Below are 22,396 nucleotides of genomic sequence, written 5' to 3' on the forward strand. Positions count from 1 at the left end.
TTACATTGGCTGTTTATTAATACTTGTAAAGCACATATTAATGCCTTATTCTTTATGATCATATTCTACATCCCTTAATCTGACCCACATTTAACAACTACCTTACTAAGTATGTATACGCAGTATTTAGGAGTTTATTGGGACAAAAGTTAATGTCTAATAGTAAGAATTGGACCCTAATCAAAAGTGTGACCCATTTTATTTTTGAAAAATATAGTTAACATTTTAGCATGCGTAACAGAGATCTCCAGTATATCTCTTGAGCTTTCAAAGAGCAACCTATGGGTCATCCATGCCAGTTTTGTACCTTCCAGGAATAGCATTTTTTGATAAGGATAGATTAACAATTGGTTTGGAAATTAGTTTTTTTTTTTCATAATATCTCTTGGGGGGAGAAGTATGGCGATATCCTCCTCCAGAGTGAACTCACACTGAGTTTTGACTGTACTATATAACCACTTTATGATGAAAGAATTATATGCCTTGACTCCGAAGCCGTCCTTCAGGCACATATCTCAGTCCTTGAGTGCATTCTGTCTCCTATAAACTCCATCCTTTTACATTCTGGATAAAATAAACAGGCGCTTCTCAGAGCTCAGAGTTAGTATTTGATTTCCTGCATTGCTTTTTCCTTTCACAGCCCTCTGAAGGGGCTTCTGGTCTATTGGCACGCACCCCTTGGGTTCCCTTTTTCGCTTTGTGGTCCTTCTTAATTTCATTACTTTAGCTGTGACCTTAATTAGCAGGGACCTAACCCCAGGAAACAAAATCCCATTTTGGCAAAAAGGAAGGATGTAGAGAAAACTAAGCCTCGCTCCCTCGGAACAGAGGTAGGTAGGGTGACCCTCAAGAAAAGCGGCTCGGCAAAGCATCCTCCATTTCTCATTTCTCTCGCTCCCTGTGGTGACGGGAATTCAAAAGGAAATATTCCTGCTCGGACTGTGCATGTGCACTAAGAAAAAGGATTGGTCCAGAAACCCTAAAAATTCTATGCAGCCTCGGATTATTGGGTTCTCTCGACTATTGTCTTAAAACATTGTTCGAAGTAAAGTATTTTGTTCATTCGCTAAATGCAAAAATGCCTCATTCAGCCAGTACATTCATCAAGGAGAATACAGATTACATTTTTTAAAAGTCAGCAAAACAATAATCTTAAATTATTCATAACTAATATATTTATTCATGCTGCGAAGAATGCCGGGATCTCACAAACTCTTAACATTTGATTTAACTTAATCTTTAGTTTGCCTATCTGGGACAACATTTAGGGGAATTCTATGGGAAAATATCTAGTTGTTTTCTTTAAATGAGAAATGGCATTGAATTTTTCTCCCCACAGTTAAAGTGAATCAAAATGTGATTACGACGTCAACCGCTATAAACTATCACTTTTTTTCAATAGGGGAAAAAATATATACTACCTAATATATACTACCCTATATACTACAAAACTACCTAAATACTTACCAAAAGTATTTAGGTAGTTTTAGGAACGTTTCTAAAACTAAGAAAAGTTGTTTCAAAGAAGAAATTCTGCACTACAGTGAACAAATAATGGTGTAGGATGAGCTTTGAAACTTTAGAAATTGTTAGTCATTTTCACAAATAATTACAAAGAAACTGCCGTTGCTTTAAATGTGACATTTTTAAGATTAGAAAGACTTATTTCATTGTAAAAAAATACTCTACTAATCATTGCTTAAACCCAAGTCACTAATCAAATAGTCAAAGTTCATTCGTAAAACAGATGATGTGACTCCACACTGAAATCATTATGCTGATGTTGCAGTGTAAAAACGTACTTTCGGACCCCACTGTATATTTGTATCCATGTTTATGTATAAAATCCCACCATTCAAGTCCTTCACGCTCATATTTCGGCACGCCTGTCCCCTGGCACTGGGGCATAGGGAGTCAATATGTCAGCATTTATCGATACCCCGCTGAGCTACGCGGGGTTGTCAGGGCCCTATTCAGTCTCTAATGGCCCCCTGAGGTGCAGCGTCTATGCAGGCTGAAAGCGCAAAGGGGCCCGGGGCCCAGCCTGTTGTTGGACGTTAGGCGTGTGTTCCTATGGCCGCCCTGCGCCTTCACCCACATGACAATTGCTATAAAAGACCAACGCCTTAGCTGCTTCTTCTGCGCCTCTCTTAAACCTCTTTTTTCAACCTCTCTGAAAGAAAAAAAGGTCTAATTGTTTGTTGTGGGAGCCAAAGATTATAGACCCTCCCCTCCTTTTGCTCTTTTTCTTTGGACTCGTCTTTCTCTCCGCCGCTCTCGTCATTTCTAAAGGATGTGATTTTTATCCCGAATGTTGTGAAAAGGGAAGCAAAAGAGGAACGTTCCTGTGAGACCGCTTTTGACAATGGCAATGAGACACAAGACACTGTTCAGCTAAAGCTCAAAGTGGAATCTTTGACTTTCATAGGCTGTACCTTGCATAAATATGAACTTTTAACTGTGATTGCAGAAGTTTGATGCAACTTTCGACTGCCTGAAAAAGTTTAAATTGACTTTAGTCTTCAGAACAGGGTGCGTAACTAAAAATGGGATTGTTAAAAAGAGAATTTGGGTTGCAGGCTTATATTTATTTGGCTTAATAATGCAATAGAGCAACTCAGTATATTGCACTTTTTTTGAGTAGTCAAAGTTATATGTTAAAAGCAAGTGCACAATGTGCAAGTATACCAACATTATCCAGGTCAGTCAATCATGACATTTTAAAATACTTTATTGTTTTATTCCAACTAAATATGCATGTAAACACCCTTGATGACACTGGCATGGTTTCTTTCCAGTATCGTCTGTAGGAAAGCAAACTCACATATGTCTTTAGTATCTGAATTGTTGAAAAGATGCAAATGTAGACAGTTCTCCCGGAGAAAAGTCTCTTGTAATTGCCGTTTTAGAAGAAATCTCAAAAATGCTGTTTGAATTTTACAAGATGCAAAGCCTGCAGTCAAGGTCAGAGAGCTCAATATGAGCATTTTTCATTCATTTTTCCAAGGCCGAATGATCCTCTGAGCTGCTATCCACATTTACTCTCAATGCATCTCAACAATTCTCTTATATGCATAGATTTTTTTTGAGACATGCATTTTGGGAGAAACTTGAGGTGATTGATAACTGAACTAAGAATGAGCAACCTTCCTTTAGGGATTCTCTTTTTATTGTGAGCATGCGATATTGCATCATATTGTAAAAGGATATGTATTTGTTAATCTTTTCATGGACTTTTTTGAAAATCTTGCCGTTTGAACATTTCGTCAGATTCCCTTAACCCTGTGGGGGCAGGACCGGAAAAGTACGTTCAAGCTCCGTCTTCAACAATGCAAATTTTTCTGTCAGTTATTTGATCTGGCTGCTTCTCCACCTCCCTCTCCCACCGTAGGCACACCAGTATCAAAGGTTCAATCCCTAAACAGACCTGAGGAAACACGCAGAGTTTTATATTCAGCCCGCCAGCCAGAGAGATTGCAAAGAGAGGCAGATGGATGTCAGAGATATCAAATCAGATCGCACGGCGAAAACTCGGCTCATTACGTGCTGCTCGGCGTTACGACTCCCCTCTCCTCCTCCTGGAGTGACAAAAGTATAATTGCTCCAGTGGCTCTCACAAAGGCATGTACAAAATAAACATGTAAACAAAAAATTAAGCTGGGACGCTGTTATTTTTGTCCTGTGGGAATGTGGGGGGTTTAGGAAGATGCTGAAGGAAAAAAGGGGGGAAGATGTGTTGTCAGTTACACTCAACTGGTGTCATTTGCAGCTCCGAGGCTGGTCCTATTGAATGCCTGTAAAATAGCAAGCGTAAGACTTGATTGTAATTATGCTGGAACTAATATGCTTTTCAAAATGAGCCATTATGAGCTAATGCCGCACTGCAAAAAGCCCTGTCTGTTTTTGTCACTCTGTCTTGGGTAGTTTGCAAGGTACAGCTGATATTGAGGACATTGGTTACGGTATAAAAAAAAAAATGCTGCATAGAAATTTGCCGTAATGTTGAGCTAATACTGATTCAAAGGCAATCTTAGCAGATGAGGTTGGAGACGCCTCTACCTCCTTCTCACTGTGTCATGGAGGCTTTTTATTATCCGCCATCCCTGACTAATTCCTGGGATTCTGATGATGTCAAAAGCTGCACTTTGAATTCGGGCTCATTCGTGCTTTTCAATTGTCTTTTTTTTCCCCTATAAGGATCTTTGACATCCTTTTAGGATCTTAGGTTTGGTAATGATATATCGTACTCTATTTTCAGATGAGCTGCGCAAATCACTTTTGATGCTGTTGGGTGATATAATTAAAACGATATAGATAGATCATGAGGACAAAGAGACTGTTTTTAGCTGAGACTTAGTTATCCATGAATGTGTTTCGCAGTACCAAAAGTACTGTGGCGATGTATCGGACCATGCTTGACATGGGGCTTTTTTGTTAGTCTCTTTTTATTAGGACAAATATATTTTTGTAGCCATTTGACCATATGAACTGTTTTCTCTTTGCAACCTCACTGTTGGTCAGGTCTCTATTAAAGGGATAGTTCACCCAAAAATTTGAATTTTGTCGTAATTTACTCACCTTTACCTTATAAAGGTTAATTTACCTTATATTGTTCCAAACCTGTATGAGTTTCTTTGAACACTAAAATAAGAAAATTTAAAAGAATGTTGGTAATTGAACAGTTAATTGGCGCCCTTGACCTCCATAGTATTTTTAATCCTTTACTGCACTTTAAAAAAATGCTGGGTTAAAAACAACCCAAGTTGGGTTGAAAATGGACAAACCCAGAAATTGGGTTGTTTTAACCCAATGATTGTCCTGTTTTAACCCAACGTTTAAGTTAAATGTTTGCTTAAAACAACCCAATTGCTGGGTTAAAACAACCCGTTCACTGGGTTAAAACAATCCAATCGCTGGTTAAAAAAAACATTCACTGGGTTAAAACAACCCAGTGGCTAGATTTGTCCAATTTTAACCCAGCATCTTTTTGAGTGTATTTAAGTCAATGGCTACTGTCAACGGTTTGATTACCAACATTCCTTAAAATATCTTGTGTACTACCCCTTTAACTCACTGATCCCTTCTTTAAAAGCCCTTATGAGAGAAGGAGTGTCTTATGGCTATTTAACACTGAGCTTCTTTATTGGCATCGATGGTTCCATGATGAACCTTTAATATTCATGAAAGCTTTCCACAAAAACGGGTTGGAAAAGGTTTCTTTTAGAACTGATCACTGAAAGATTATTTGAGGAACCCAAAATGGTTCTTTTAATGCATTGATGACTTTTGCAGTTTATTTTTTTAATGGGAAAAATAATTGTTACGTCCCAACCTTCGTCTAAGGGTTTATGGAGGGAGTAACAAAATAATTATTAAAAATTACAAATAAATGAATAAATAAACAAACGTTGAGGAGTCTCCTCATCCACTATCCCAGATCTTTTCCTCTTATTACACTTGAGGTTTCACAAGACAGTTTCATAGAGTAGTCTGTAATTCAACAGTTAAATAAACAGGACTTTTGTGACTTTTCCACATTTCTGTTTTTCCAATACAATGAAAGGTCAAATCTTGTTTAAAACCCAATATTCTTTCAAATATATTCTGCATTCCTCAGAAGAAAGAAGTGGAACATGAGGGTTTAGTAAATGACTGTATTTTCTTTTTTGGGTGAACTATCCCTTTAAGCCAATGCAAGCTAACGTAAACGATTGAGCTAAATGTGTATGTTGGCTTAACTGTTGCAGATAATGGGCCCTAAATGGATAAGATTTGGCTTTAGTGAGTCATCTATCCAAGAGGCAGAGAACCTTCTCGTAACGGTTTATCTGCTTCTAGCCCTCTGCTCCATAAGGGGTTGGTTTTTAAATGAAATATGATCTAAAATTCACCAGAGCAATCTGTACGCACCTGATTTTGTTGCAAATTAAATACTCGGCACAAAGTCAACATTTCGTTAAAGATCACGTTGGGCCCTGGAGGAAAAACATTCAGGCTGTAGCACAGAATGAATGGAGCATAATTAGGCTTTAATTGGCTGATAAATGAGCAGAGGACTTTATCAATATCCCCAGAACCCTCAAATAGAATTACAGCTCGGTTATTGTGTGGCGGATTAGTCAGGATGTACCTTATTGTTTTAAAACAGGGAAGAGTTCTTGTGAATTGACCTCACATCTTCTTGGGCTTAATTGTGTTTAAAGTGCAAATTAACTGCTGCTTTTTTTTGTCCCCAGATTACGGTGGTTAAATGTAGTGCATTTTAAAGGAATGAAGACGTATGTATATATATATTATGAATTAATGGCGATAATTTAGTTAACTTTCATATACTCTCAGCCATCTCCTTTTAAAATCAAGTCAGCCTCCACATTCACATGAGCAGCTAGCACCGACCATATGCTTGTAGTACATTACATGACTGCCATAACCTATCTGAACTCATTTGGGGCTTCTGTTCCCTTGATAAAAGCTAGCATCCCAATCAGTGGATCTCTTCGGGACAGAGATGAGGCCTGTATCATGCCCCTCTTACTGCTCTATCTCTGCCAGCATCTGTTTCATTACCATAATCCTTTGCTGTTGTCAGGGGGCCTGTTGACCTTCAGTCTTGGGCTCGTAAGACGGCTGAGCTGGAGCTTGTGAGACGGCAACAACAACCTGAGTTTTGTTTCAGAGTTTTGCCCATTGATTACATGTGTTTTGCAAAAACATTTCAGTACAAAAGACGTGCGGTGGGATTTGATACGGTTACAGTATGTTTGTGAGGAAAAGCAAAAAGTCTTTGATGTGTCCAACGTGTGGACAGAAAGAAAACAAAGAGACGCGAGGGCAGGGTGCGCTGACAGAATCTTGCCTCATGAATCATGTGGCGAAACTCTGCAATGAAACAAAAATCACAGCGGCACGTCTCTCCCTCCCCCTCAGGATGCCGAGGTGACTTTGGAAAGTGATCCGTAGACCACTGCGCCAGTCTCAAGTGTTGTCATGGTGTGTTAGCAACAAATCGCTCTGGCGCATCCTCATGAAAACCAACAAAGGGATATCCAGGATATGTACATATCCAACTTTGTATATTCAAGATTTTTTTTTTTTTTTTTATGCGCTGGAGTGCCAGGCAGCGTTGTAAAAAATCAATCTTTATTAAATGGGGGAAGATGGAGGAATTGATTTAATGAATGCGGACTCATGTCCTGCGGTCGCATGTAATCCATTGAGAATCATTGAGCCAGAGCTTGGGGAGACAAAAAGACATTCTGTGAAGACTGCTCGAGTGGTCTGTAATGATAGTCTCCATATAATCCGCTAATTCCTTGTTTAATTAAACTCCAGAGCCGGTCTGGAGACTGCAGCAGTTTGGTTCGTCTTGAAGCCGGTTGTATTGCGGAAGGTTTTTTTTCTTCTATTGTTAGTGTAGCTGCACCAAATACTTGCACATGCACCAAGAAGAATGCATGTGTAAATACACAAAACCCTAGTTTGTTTTGACTTTTATATTTATAATATTCATTGACATTGATAATTAGCTATTTTGCTCTGCAAGTATTTGGTGTACCTAAACGTACATGTACCAGGACCAATACGCAAGCATGCACAGAATTACTTGTACGCCTGCAGTTTGGTTCTTTTTATTGTCATGGTTGCATTGCCTCTACTTTCAGGTTCAAGTGCACCAAATACTTGCACATGCACCAAGAATAATGCATGTGTAAATACACAAAATCCTAGTTAGTTTTGTGTTTTTAAACTTTTTATATTTATAATTTCCATGTACATCCACATGTACCAGGAAGAATGCATTTCTTGATACACAAGTATGCACTAACATACAGTACTGGTTCTTCTATTGTGCAAGTATTTGGTGTACCTACACTCTAAAATGCTAGGTTAAAAACTACCCAAGTTGGGTTGAATATGGACAAACCCAGCAATTGTTTGTTTTTTTGATCCAGCAGTTGGGTTGTTTTAACCCAGCAAATAGGCTGTCTTAAGCAAACATTTAACCCAACTGATGGGTAAAAACAACCCACTCACTGGGTCAAAACAACCCAACTGCTGTCCATTTTGTCCATTTTCAACCCAACTTTGGTTGTTTTTAACCCAGCATTTTTTTAGAGTGGAGACTGGCATGCACCAAAAAGAATGCATGGATGCGCAAGCATGCACAGAATGGGTCGTACGCCTGTAGTTTGGTTCTTTTTATTGTTATGTTGCATTGCATTAGGGGGTTGTTTTTCCTCTATTGTCAGTTTCAAGTGCACCCAATACTTGCACATGCACCGAGAAGAATGCATTCGTCGATACGCACGGACACACTCGCACGCCCATGCACATACTAATATACACACACTTTCGCACTCCCACAGGCCTTTTTGTAACCTCTTTTTCTGGCAGCCTATCAGCCATAGAGAGGCCTGGCAGATGGGGGTTTGAGAGAGATGATCAGGCTCTGGTCTGGCAGAAGGAAACGGAGATGCAGGAGAACTCGTGTGAAGTGGTCCAGGGTGCAGGAACCTGCTGATCAGCAGTGGGCAGAGAGCGCGCACGATGGCTCAAAGGAGATTTGTCTCCGCCGTGGCAGCTGTGGCGTTGCGGGGGAAGGAGCTCGGAGCCCTTCTTTCTGTTTTTCCCCCGTGGATGATGCAAGACCAAAGGGCCTGGAGCAAGACTCACGCTACGCTGCTTGTTAGCACTCATGCCTTTTAAGAAAGCAAATGTAGAAGTGTGATTTTTGTGACAGGACCTTTCACAAGCTTTCTGCTGCCGTGAATAGATATACAGAGGTGGCTCACAAATAAAGTATGATGCAATTTTAGAATCAATTATCATGGTAATGTATTTCAGTAATATATCTTAACACACTCCATATCTCTCCTTACAAACGCTTCTCTTGGCTCGGTCGTAGTAGTGTTCGTCTTTGTGCCGGGGAAATACTCCTCTGGCTAAAATGCAAACTGCCAACTGCGATCTGCACTTGTCTTTGACTGCATGCCTGGAAAAAAAGTAATGTAAAATATGTTGTAATATATTTTGAACACTAGCTTGAAACACAAAGGGAGGGATTCAATGGGCCAGAAGTCTCATACATTCTTATTTCAAACACTTGCTCTTAGGAGCTAGCCCCAGGCCGCTACAGAGAGAATAAGGCGGACGTGCAAGAGCAAGGTGTCTGGTGTAGATTACCCTAACCCTCACAGTTACGTCCCCCAGGCCTCTCCAGGGCTCAGTGGCAGGATTATGTGTCTGAAGACTTCTCACATATGAATAAGACCCAATAAAACGGTATCTAGCACTCCATTGACACGTCGAGATAACGGAAGCATTAATATCGTCGCGATAGCTGGTCTTCAGCTTTCAGGAACGTTTTCCGTTGACAAATTTGGGGTATGCCGCTATACTGCCGCTTAACGATGACAGCTGAGATTTTCAATTGCTGTATGTATCAAATGTATTTTTTAAAACGTGATATATTTTTTTTAAAACCCTCTGAAACTGGGTGCTGATGTTCGAAGCCACTCAAAGACTTATTTCCAATCTGTGCATGCAGGTAACCGTACGGATGAAGGTTCAGATGTGGAGTCGGAGCCAGACCTGCCCCTGAAGAGGAAACAGAGACGCAGCCGTACCACCTTCACAGCGGAGCAGCTGGAGGAGCTCGAAAAGGCCTTCGAGAGGACACACTACCCAGACATCTACACCAGAGAGGAGCTCGCACAGAGGACCAAACTGACCGAGGCTCGCGTACAGGTGAGATGAGTCCACTTCCACAGATAGTTGTATTTCCCCTGGACGGTTTTGCACTTGACCTTGAATGTTTGAGTACACATCTGATTGACCTCCTGTTGGAGTCGTTTCTTCTCTTGTCATCCAGACGCCTCTGTTTATTGCCGGTGTTTGTTATATTTATTTATTCAGCAGAGACTAATTGTTTAACCTCCGGGAGTACATCACTCTTGGTCAGATGTCAGTTGGAGCCCTATTACTTTCACCCCAATGCTTTGGGACGCTTCCTGACAGTTTCTGAACCCTGCAGTTTTATGTAACATCGCAAAGCAAATACAGTAGAATTATAGCAGCAGCTGCACTCTGAGCTAGTGGGAGACAAAAAGAGGGATGGGGGAAAAAGAGAAGGGAAGAAAGAAGAACAGACAAAATGCATTCCTGATGGATTTCTCATCTCTTCCCTTGGCTGGCGATCGCTTCCCAGCACTTGAAAGCTGGCCGCTACTTGTAAATCCCTCTACATATCAGAAAGGATCCCTCTTGTTCTCTCTGGGGACTCTGTTCCCTGACAACAACATTAATCAATCAAGCACTTGTAAAAGACTCGGCAAGGTGGGGGGAGGGAGTCTAGGTTTCTCCAAACTCTCGTCCTCATGTCGTCCTCCGTAGATCTCGACAATCTATACTTAGGTTCCTCACCAGAATGTACACATAGGCTGGTTAACTGATTCAACATATGTCTTTGTCTGTCTCTTCGCATTCAAGGAAGGAGACATATGTGTCTAAATGGTTGCTTCCACACTCTTGGGAGAATGTTGAAAGATTTATGCTATGCCTGTTTTCTTGCAGTATTTCACACATGATGTATTTAGAGGAGCGATTTGCATTGATTGTAGGTTTATGTCTGCTAAGCTCTGGTGTATGTAAAAGCATTCATTATTACTTAAACAGCATTGCAAAAGATATTTGCGTCTTGGGGATTTTGAAAGGCTGAAAGGGAAAGTCCCGAGTTAAAAAACTAGAACTCTTGGTCGATCCATATTATCAATGATTGAAAATGAGTGTAAGATTAACAGTGTGAAAAAACACCTCTAATTGGTCAATGAAAAGCCACATGGTTGTCAAAGACAGGCATCTTCTGTTCCAGCATGTTATGGCAAAGAATGAGCCATATTTGTAGGTCAATTGTGCATTTCTTGGCCCGCAAAAATCCCTGGGGGTGCTTGGTGTATTTATGGTAACTGATGTAGATGACGAGATAGGACCAGAAGAAAACCTTGAACAAGACCAAATAACGAAAAGGACACATCTCCTCCCTCTCACATAATAGGGCTAAAGGGATATCATGTGAAAAGCTGAGGTATTCCAGTCATGGATATAATTTGTTAATGCAATTTTTCTCATAATCTAATTCTGGAACACTTTGAAAATCTCCAAAGGTCAACTCAAACTGAATCTTCCAAAAAGGTCACCCTAAGAAAGTGACTCTGGTTAAGCACAGTAAATAAAGGCCATAGGTCTTCAATGTTGTGCAGTGCTTGGTCCAGTGTTGAGGGGGGATTGTGCCATTTTTCTGTGGAGTCTATTGTGAAAGTTCTCCCCCCTCCCCAAATCTGTCCCAAATGAGGATTTCATGTGGTTTTGCCATTGACGTTTATCTGTTAGACAGTCTGGTGGAGTACTCATGTAGATTTACTCATAAATGTGCAGTTCATCATTGCTCACTTTGACCTCCCATTGGACTGACATTGAAGGGCGCTTGATGCGTTTAACCCACCCAAAACACTAATTCAGCGAGGTGTGCGAGTTTGGCACGAGACCCAACAAGACATTCCACGAATCGTACATGCCAAGTTATGGCAGCTGCATTGGCAGATACTTTTTCAAGTGTTCTTATAAAATATTACATGCTATTTCATAGTAAGAATGCAGTCTTCTTCATGCAGTTACCATTAGGGGCGTTTCACAGAAGTTCCCACTGTTTTGGCTTCGGATATGTCGGCAGGTTTCTGTGTAGAGATTCCTCCCAGGCCAAAGCGAGATCAGACCTTTGGCCCGGCTGGTGACCTGCTCCGCCACAGCTGTGCAGACCCATCCGGCAGATGTCAGTGTAGTGGGGAGTGGAGAAGAGGGCACTGGGGTGAGACAGGGGCCAAAAGAGGGGCCTCTCCACCCCTGGATCATCAACTCCACAGCGTGTCAGAAAGCCCTCCTTCTGCAGTCTTGGGGCAACGATATGCATGGCGGCCTTAACTACTATGTACTAACATTTTAATTAATCTTTTGATACAATGCACTTATTGTGTACATACATGTTTTTACATTGTACTTATATTTTAAAAATACCTGCATGTAATTTACACCAAACCCTACCCTTAAACTTAACCATACTGCCACACCTGTCCCTAACCCTACCCATATCCCTCCTCAATATCAGCAAAGGTGTTTTGCATTACAATGTGAACACAGTAAGTACACTGCACTTATTTTTGATGTAAGTATATAGTACTTAAGGCCACGTAATATAAAGTGGGGCCATGAAGGGCTTGGTTGCTTGGTTGTTTCAACCCATATTTGGCTTAAATATGGACAAACCCAACTGTTGGTTTAATTTTTGAATTACATTTTTAAACCGGTTGACCCAAACATGGGTTGAAACAACCTAGCATTTTTAGAGTTTGTCTACCATTCAGAATGAACTCAATGCCGTTCACACCAAGGACAAAAAATATAACGATAACAATTAAGATATAATTCTAAAAATCGTTCTCAATATTATTGAATAGCAGAGTTAACACCACAGCTAATAATAACGATTTAGTGAAAAATATCGTTGGAATCACTTTCAGAACAATTTTATCCAGCTGATGAATGATAAAAACATAAATCCACCCTGCTGTAATGAAGCAGCAGACAAGCATACGCTTAGATTAAACAAACGATATAATCCGCTGTGTGGATGCTAATATAGTTTGCGTCTTTCAGTTGTCTTTATAGTTATTATTGTTGGTGTTAACAGGCCTTAAGCATGCTTTTAAATTCCAAAGTTTTTGTTAAATTTGAATTTTAGGCAGCAAACAGGATGCAAAACTCCTATTTAAATTTGAATGTAAGGAAGTAACTAGACTTTAAACATTTGCTTTGCAAAGCCGTGATTTGAAAGTTTTGAAAAAGGTTAAAATCCCTTAAAGTTTGTCATTCCAACTTCCTGTGGGATGTGCCCAATTTAATTCAAATGCACACTCATGAATTTAAAGGAAGCCAATTCTTCAGTTCCCAATTTTGCTTTTTAAAGCTTGTTAACTCTTTAAAGAGAATAAAGTATATAAATTGATCATGTTTGTTCATCTGTTTAGTTTTAGCTAACGTGTTTGTTGTATTGGTGAATGTTATGATGTTATTCTTAAATTGTTCTAAAAAGCAGACAATAAATAATCAGATAGTTAACTCTGGGATATTAGAACATCTCCACCCTGTCCGTCTTCATCAAGACCTTAGCTACCCAAACCTTCCTTAGATCATCTGTGGTTTTATCTGACAAATCTGGTCAACCAAACCATATCTCACCCGGGTCCGTTTCAGTTGTGTGTGGGGATGTTAAAGGGTTGTGACAGGGTTATGTAGCCGAGCAGAGTTTTTCTCCCTGTGGCTTCTCATTCCTGCTGCTTTACTTCCCATGAGGTGAATGAACACCACATAAATGCCATGTGACATCTGAGGAAGCCAAGCCACTGCTTAAGCCCATTGCCCATTAGCAGAAGGAGACTATTTTTTGTCAGGCCATTCTAAGCTACACTATCAGAAAAACTTAATCATAGATGATTTATCAGAATCTTTCTGCCTCTCTTCCCTTTGTTTTTATTGATGGTTGAAAATTCTCCCTTTGTTTCTGTCTATACTCTCAGATAAAAGGTGAAGTGCTGTCACTGGGGCGGTACCCTAAGGTACAAAACCAAAAAGGTACTAACATGTACCTTTAAGGTACTAATATGCACTCTTAAAGTACTGATATGTACCTTTTAAGGTACTAATTTAAGGTACCATTTAGGGGTGAGTAAGGTACAAAGATGTACCTTTTTGGTTTTGTACCTAAGGGTACCGCCTCAGTGACAGCACTGTACCTTTTATCTGAGAGTATAGGCAGAAACAAAGGGAGAATTTTCAACCATCAATAAAAACAAAGGGAAAAGAGGCAGAAAGATTCTGATAAATCATCTACGATTAAGTGAATTGCATTCTTTTCTAATTCAGTCTGAAGTTTTTAAGAGTTAGCAGTCATAATAGAGCCGCGCTGCTGGCTCCTGCTTTCTGACATAGATCCCCTTTCACAAGCAGTGCACATTTTCCATCCAGCCATTATAGTTAGTAGAATCTAATAAGGTGTAAGCATTCCTTTTATGAAGCGTAGAAATCAATTTGGCAGGAAGTTAGCCGTTCTCTAGCTGGGAGTTGTCGATTTTTATGCTAGTGTTTTAATGCTAACTGCTAGAAGGCTGTGTTGGATATAGCATAGTAAAGTGCATAGAATGAATTTATCAAAAATAAAAAGATGGGGATTAATACAGTTTGTAAAGGCATTTTTTTATACATACTGCATGCAACTTGTGGCAATATTCCATATGTTATTCCAGCAATTCCTTGCACCCTAAGACCAGGAATAAGCGAGCAATAAAATCCCATCCCGCCCAACAGGCAACTCTGTTCCTGAGAGTCTTAGCTTGTGCACCATAAAAGAATAAATAGGATTTATGAAGACTGTAGAGAGGAAAATTGTTGCAATGCATCAATAAGAATGTTCTAACAGTTTCGCATTATTAGAATTTAAATGACTTTCTTATAGCCGCTTTGTGTTCGTTGATTCTTATCTAAGTAATCCCAGTCTCCTTTTTGCAATTCTCGTTCCCAGTAATGTTAATTAGCATAGCGCCAGACAGAGAGAAAGAGAGTGAGAGAATTCAAACAGGCCACAGAAGAAAGATAAAAAAAGTGATTGTTTGATGTAGTCAACACATTGCTTGTTAGACTCAATCGCATTTGTTGGTATAAAAACAGATGTCGCCCTTGTTTAATGTTTCTTCCTTTGAAACACGAGGTGAGCGGCCTGAAACCTTTTGAAAGTATCTCTTAACAACATTTTCCTATAAAGAAGAAATTTCAGAGGAGACTGTTGTTGTTTCCAAGTCTGTCCTGGATTTACGGGCGACTGTTTGCAGTGACTTATTGAACGCACAGGTGTTTGTGTGTTTTGGTGGACAAACAAGGGAAACATCCTGTAAAAGACAGGAATAAGAAACATTGTGCGTGTGCACACAGGTTGATCCCGTTTATCCGTGACAGGTGTGTGCAGTAAACACAAATCTCCACAGACACCCTCATTGGACACAGGGACCGTGTTGAGCCCAGACGCTGCTCTGTCTTTGGGTTTATAGACTGGAATGATTGAAACAAATGTACGCATGATCAGCCAGACACATACTTTAGCTTCTCACACACTTCACGATTTGAGGTGGATTGACTGATTAAAGGGGTAGTGCACTCAAAAATATAAATTCTGTCTCACACACGTCATTTCAAACCTTTATTACTTACTTGCTGATATTGACTTTCATTGACATGGGGTTTAAATGACAGTTAGGGCCAGATTTACTAAACAGGGCAAATAAGCATTAGAGAGCAATTTCAAAAAAGTGCAGATGGGAGTGGAAAGTTCTGAGCGTGATCTACTGACAACGAACGAATTAAAGGGTTAGTTCACCCAAAAATTAAAATTAGATGTTTATCTGCTTACCCCCAGGGCATCCAACATGTGTTTGTTTCTTCAGTCGAACACAAATGAAGATTTTTAACTCCAACTGTTGCCAGTCATATAATGTAGCTTTCCTGTAGCTCAACCAGTAGAGTGTGGCGCTAGCAACGCCAAGGTCATGGGTTCGATTCCCAGGGAAAGCAAGAATTGACAAAAAATGTGTACCTTAAAAAATGCAATGAAAGTCGCTTTGGATAAAAGCGTCTGCCAAATGCATACATGTAAATGTAAATATAATGGGGTGAATAGGTAACAATTCTATGAGAGGAAAACATACAAACAAAAAAACACGCTTAGGCAGCGTGCACAAAAACCCTGCTGCTCCTGACGACACATTGATGTGTTAAGACTTGAACCGATCGTTTCTGTGGGAAACCGAACAGTATTTATGTTTTTTTTACCTCATATCCCGACGAGTCTCATCAAGTTTTTCCATCTGGAGTAACTTCTGTCTGATGAGGTCAAACGGACGCGATCATAGATATATGTATCCTAAGTTGTGCCTGTGCAGATCGATCGAATGAGGAATCTGTATGGTATATTTCTATGATCGCGTCCGTTTGACCTCATCAGACGGAAGTTACTTACGATGGGAAAACTTGATGAGACTCGTCGGGATATGAGGTAAAAAAATAAAATAAATACTGTTGTGTTTATCACAGAAACCGATCGGTTCGTGTCTTAACACATCAATGTGTCGTGAGGAGCAGCAGGGTTTTTGTGCACGCTGCCTAAGCATGTATTTTTGTTTGTATGTTTTCCTCTCAAAGAACTGTTACCTATTCACCCCATTATATGACTGACACACAGCAACGGCTGGAGTTAAAAATCTTCATTTGTGTTCGACTGAAGAAACAAACACGCCTACATGTTGGATGCATTTTTGGGTAAACTAACCCTTAAAAGAACACAGACGCAGCGAGATTATTTCAATAATGACCAGCACAATCTACCAATTAGCATCTGGTTTATGACATGATCTTTTGGGTGGTATGTAATGGCACAAATACCAATAAATTGACGAGCACAGACCTTAGTAAATTCATTTAAATACTCTCCTCTGATAAATACTGCGTCTGAAAGGGAAACCCTACAAATCCATATGCAATAAGTTCAGCCGAAAAAATATCTGTCTTTAGTAAATCCTTCCTGACAGTAGTTTTTAATGCCAAAAGAGGGTTTGCGCTTCTGCAAACTGTTAGTAAGTCTGGCCCTTAATATACAGTAATATTATAACTGCATTAATGCTTTTAGATGAGAACAAAACTGGATTGAACTGGATAATGACAATAACTTTGATAATAGTTAATAACTGAACTGAATCAACATTGAACTGACTTGAGCTGAAATTGAATTTGTTTCATATTTTCTGTAACTAATGAACATACTGAATTGAACTTGTTTCATAATTAACAAACTTTGCAACACGGATACTGTTATTGAACTGAAACAACACTTCCTAAATTGAGCAGAATATTGAGAATATTGAGCTGCTTTACAGCTGAAATTGAATTTGTTTATTGGTGAATTTTACTACATTATTTTCCTGTTTATTCACATGAAGCTGATTTGAAATGATCTGTATTGTATAAAGCGCTATATAAATATGAGGCATTATTTCCAAATATTCTTTTATGTTCACAGAAAAAAAGTCACTATTCATTAGAATTAAATAAGTATGAATAAAAGAGCATTTTTGGTGAATTATCCTTTTAAATCAGATCTACCCTGCACAAACCAAACTTGTTCATTTATTTATCGTTTCTTTAAACGGTTTATCCTGTATCAGCCCCCTCTCTCACCCTTCATCACATGCTAAGAATCTCTGTCGGTGGACGCGGCTGAAGTTCTTCCTCATGTGGTTTTGGTGTGGGCTGGATGAGAACCGTCTCAGTGGAGGAATTAGGCTGGATTGCAGACAGCGAGAGGGGGAATCTGGGACTGTTCAAGGTGACTTTGTGATTGGGTTCCAAATCCAGCTCAGAGGGTACAACTGGAGCGACCCAGAAAACACACTCGCACATAATCTCGGGTCAGGCACGATGCATGGTGACGCATCTCTCCGGGCTATAAAACAGAACTGTATTTATTTAGGCATATTTGGCTCAGTGTTTAACTTGATAAGAGATAACTTGTGTACCTCTGTGACGCCACGTTGCTTTCTAAAGCAGCAAATTCACTTAGACGGATATGCTTGACAGGCTGCTGGTGTGATTAAGGCAGACGGGAGTCTTTGACGAGCACATGGTAAAGCCACAAGATCTGCTGGCTGACCACTGGGATGCAGGCAGCTCGCGTCACAAATCTTGTTATGAATTGTCAAAGCATTATGCATCTTACAGATTGTGTGGTCTTGCATGTGCAGAGATTAGTTTATGTGTGAGGATGAACATAAAGCCTGAGAAAGAAGCAAGCCACTATTTAAGTTTGCTTTTAGATATCCCTGCAGAAAACAAAACCTCTCAGACTTTGATGAGATTAAATGACCTTTTGCTCAAAGTCAACATGATTGAATTGACTGTCTTGGTAGTGTCGATGTTCCTAAGGCTGGATTCATGAAAATCTGCTTAAGAAAGATTCAAGGCAAAACAGCCAAACCTTTTTCATGGTTAAATATGAGATTTTGGTAACAACTGTAGTTTAGGGGTCCACTTTTCACTATTAACTAGTTGCTTATTAGCATGCATATTACTACGATATTTGCAGATTTTTATTTATAAAGCATTTATTCTGCATGATCACATTCAAAATCCCTTAATCCTACATTGTAAAAAATGATATGATCAATAAGTTTTGACAACATATGTTTTCACATTGTTTTAACATATACGAGATTCAAATCAGTCAGTTTAATGTAATTTAAGTTGAAATGACTTAAACATCCAAGTTGATTGTACTTTTTGTTCTCTCTTTTTTTTTTTACAGTGAACACTTAAACAACTACCTTACTAAATATTAATAAGCAGTAATTAGGAGTTTATTGAGGAAATTTGTAGTGAATACTTAGTTAATATTGAGAACAGGGCCCTATTCTAAAGTGTGACTGAGTTTAAGTTTATATTAAAAAATATATAATACACGTTTTTATTTATTTAAATGGAACGTTTAAATATGTACAAATGAGGCATTATTGAATTTTCATACCTTTCCAGAACAGAAATCTGATCATTGGATAGTAATTCTTGCTAGAAAAATCATGTTTTTATAGGAATAAAATGTCTTGTATAAATCAGTCTGTAAAAAAGTGGCTCATTTTGAGAAAACAGCCTTGAAAGATATATAATGTTATATAATTTTAATCTACGAATGCAAATAGATAGTGTAATAAAGTAAACCCATAAAATGTACATTTGGATATTTTCGTTCCTCTAGTCTGATAGCCTAAAATTGACTAGCGCGTGAAAAAAACACAATAAAATGTTCCTCGCTGAAGTCAAAAAAGAAAGTGTCTGCACTTTGCGGCTGAAGAAAGAAGGACGGAGGGCTGGAGTGTGGGGTTCAGAGGTCATGGGTCAGGAGGCACAGCCGAGCGGGACACTTGTGGGGGAAGGACACGGCCTTCTTCCATTCTTCGTAAACCCAGTAGAAGAGCCGTTCGAATCCCAGCACATGCATTTCCCAAATTTCTTCAGGACTCGCCCGTACTTTATCTGTCTGGAACACCAGGTTTAGGCTCAGGACAGACAGACGGGGGTAAAGAGTCTCCTCCTAAACCCTTTGAGAGGATGACAGTCGGGTGGGGGTTTCACTTTCTGAGAGCGTAAAAAAGAAAGATTCGAATCCGACGCATGACAGATGGGTAAGAGTCATCTTTAGTCGCATCAAACGTTGGCGAGCCATTGAAGTCATCTGAATGAGATGCTAGCTGTTACTGGCCTGACAGTTTTGCACATGGACAATGTAAGCAACGCTTTGTAAGAAAGAGCCAGTGTGTTTTGTAGAGTGTGTCTACAGTGTCGTTGCATCAGAATAGAGTGTGTCCTTGTGTGCGTACCATGAAAGTGGAGCTCTTAAAGGCACGTTTAAAAAGGGACGCCCACTCTTTGTGCACACTTTTCAGCCTGGTGTATTGAGAGGCCTTTGTCCCCACCTTTCATCTGGACGCACAATGGACCGGCCGGTTTTAAACACAACGGTAGATGAACTGCCCTGACAGTGTATTAAACGCGGATGAATTGCCAGTGCATGGCGTAGATCAATGTCCTCCAACCTTTCACATACGCAGGGCCGCGGTCTTGTTCCTGTGAAATAGAGCGGGCTGCTTTCAGAGACGCTAATTATATTCATGTTTTGATGGAGGAGAAGCTCTTTAAAATGTGCAAATTGTCCTTGTTTCAAGACAACTGTCTGAAGTCAGTCTGGTTTGAATGGATGTTTATTTTGGTCTGGCTTGATGGTAATGTGTGCCATATTTTCAATGTTAAAATAATATATTGTAGTAAACCATTTGAAGGCTGACTTCCTGAAACACTGTGACTCCTGGTGCTTTAGAAACATTTGTTTGGATCAGCAAATCCAGTAGCACCACTCACATTTTCTTCTGAATGGCCTCTGGGCATAAAATATATCCTACGTTTGTGTTCAAATTGAATGCAAATGATAAAATATAGATTTCATATTTGACAAGCTGTAATAAAGTCACGTTAATCAAGTCAAATTAGATTAATTTATTTGTAAGGGGACAATGCAATTTTATAAAAACACATGAACAAACATGAGTAAAAAAGCCAGAATTAGCCCAGAAGCTATTTTTCATTGGTAGTCCCCTAATTTATATATCGCTTTTCACAATACACATTGTTTCAAAGCTTTATGGAAAATCATTATGTTAATGTTTATAAAATCTGATTTAGTGACAAATCTGGCTGATAACACAAGCAATCAAGCAGTTGAGATATGCAATATTGTATATAGCCTACCTATCACAAATATAGTGTACGTATGATAAAGTTAGACATATTTACATATCCATAAAGAGCTGGATGATATATATAGTTAATATACTATAGATATAATATATCCAACTTTATGAAGTGTTGATTTTTTGCAAATTTCACGGAAACCAATTTGACGCCATCATAGGCAGAAAATGGGCTTTTCCAAAACACACTGATGTGTCGAAACTTTGGTGTTGAAAGTCTCATCCTTTCAACGCCAAATAAATAGTTGAACCTGTTTTGGTAAGGGTCAAATGGACCCCAAACACAATAGGAAGTTTGTCCATAAAATGTGTTTTAGGGAAGCTCAAAACCACTTGATTTTTATCAGTTGTTCATTTACTTTATCTACATTAATTCAGTAAAGCCAAAAGCAGTACTTGGTAAGTGTGTGTGTGTGTGTGTGTGTGTGTGTGTGTGTGTGTGTGTGTGTGTGTGTGTGTGTGTGTGTGCCCTTGTTTATATTATATTGTGGGGACCAAATGTCCCCATAAGGATGGTAAAACCTGAGATCACCAGCCAGCGGTCCCCCCTTTTCAAAAGGCTTATAAATCATACAGGATGAGTTTTTTTGAGAAAGTAAAAATGCAGAATGTTTCCTGTGATGGGTAGGTTTAGGGGCAGTGTGTGTGTGTGTGTGTGTGTGTGTGTGTATGTGTGTGTGTGTGTGTGTGTGATGGGTAGGTTTAGGGGCAGGGGCAGTGTAAGGGGGATAGAAAATACGGTTTGTACAGTATAAAAACCATTACGCCTATGGAGAGTGCCCACAAAGATAGTGAAACAGACGTGTGTGTGTGTGTGTGTGTGTGTGTGTGTGTGTGTGTGTGTGTGTGTGTGTGTGTGTGTGTGTGTGTGTGTGTGTGTGTGTGTGTGTGTGTGCGTGTGTGTGTGTGTGTGTGTGTATGTGTGTGTGTGTGTGTGCTGCTAGAAAAGACTTTAAAGTGTCCGACAGGTAGATAAACACACTCAAGATGTCTGTGGAGGAGATGTGTGGGCTACCTCTGACCCGTTTACGACCTCTCGTCTCTGATGGCAGCTCAGAGCGGCCTGTTTATACAGATCACAGCTTTAGCCACTTAACTAGAACAACAGGGACCTCGCCATGAGCTAAGAGACGGTTTCCCATGAGGACGCGCTCTCTGCCACACACACGCCCATCAACCTGTCTGAAAGACTGGATGAAATCTAGTTTAAATGAGTATTTGTCTTTGCCCAGTTATCCACCTTATTTATTTTTCTAAAATTTGCTTCCATTTTCTTTTATTAGGTCTGGTTTAGTAACCGAAGAGCAAGGTGGCGCAAACAAGCAGGAGCAAATCAGCTGGCAGCGTTTAACCACTTGTTGCCCGGAGGGTTTCCGCCGACTGGCATGCCAACCTTACCCACCTATCAGCTTCCAGAGTCATCGTATACCGGCACCGCTCTCTCGCAAGGTAATACACAATAATCATAACTGCTATAGAGAGACACCACCGTTCAAAACATCTGTAAGATTTGTATTTATCGGCTATTTTCTACAAAGATGCATTCAATTGATCAAAAAGTGAGAGCAAAGAAATTGTTCCAAAAATATTTTGTATTCCAATTAGTCCTGTTTTTTTTAAACTTTCAAATCAGCAGTAAATCCTAAAAATAATGTATCATTGTTTCCACATATTGAAAAATGTTTCTTGAGCAGCAAAACCTTGTATTAGAATGATTTCTGATGGATCATGTGACACTGTAGACTGCAGTAATGATGGCATTATATAATATAATATAATAAATATAACGGTATTAATTAATCTTTGCCTTTACCCATTTTAAACTTTTGATTTTAATAATGTATTACTAAATGTTAAAATTACAGTTAGGGTCAGGTGTGGTGGTGTGGGTCAGTTTAAGGGTAGAGTTAAGGTCAGGTGTGGTGGTGTGGGTCAGTTTAAGGGTA

General features: G+C 39.5%; 1 protein-coding gene across 5 annotated transcripts in view; it reads left to right on the top strand.

Moving 5' to 3' along the window:
* Nucleotides 1–22,396, top strand: part of pax7a (paired box 7a) — a 75,783-nt gene that overhangs the window by 15,779 nt on the left and 37,608 nt on the right. For all 5 annotated transcript variants that reach the window (XM_067431283.1, XM_067431280.1, XM_067431279.1 and 2 more), the window contains 2 exons: nucleotides 9,548–9,747; nucleotides 21,734–21,899. In XM_067431283.1, coding sequence (XP_067287384.1) covers nucleotides 9,548–9,747; nucleotides 21,734–21,899 — 366 coding nt within the window. The remainder of the gene's footprint in view (nucleotides 1–9,547; nucleotides 9,748–21,733; nucleotides 21,900–22,396) is intronic.

The sequence above is a fragment of the Pseudorasbora parva genome, chromosome 22, assembly GCF_024679245.1.
Source record: "Pseudorasbora parva isolate DD20220531a chromosome 22, ASM2467924v1, whole genome shotgun sequence".
NCBI lineage: Eukaryota > Metazoa > Chordata > Actinopteri > Cypriniformes > Gobionidae > Pseudorasbora > Pseudorasbora parva.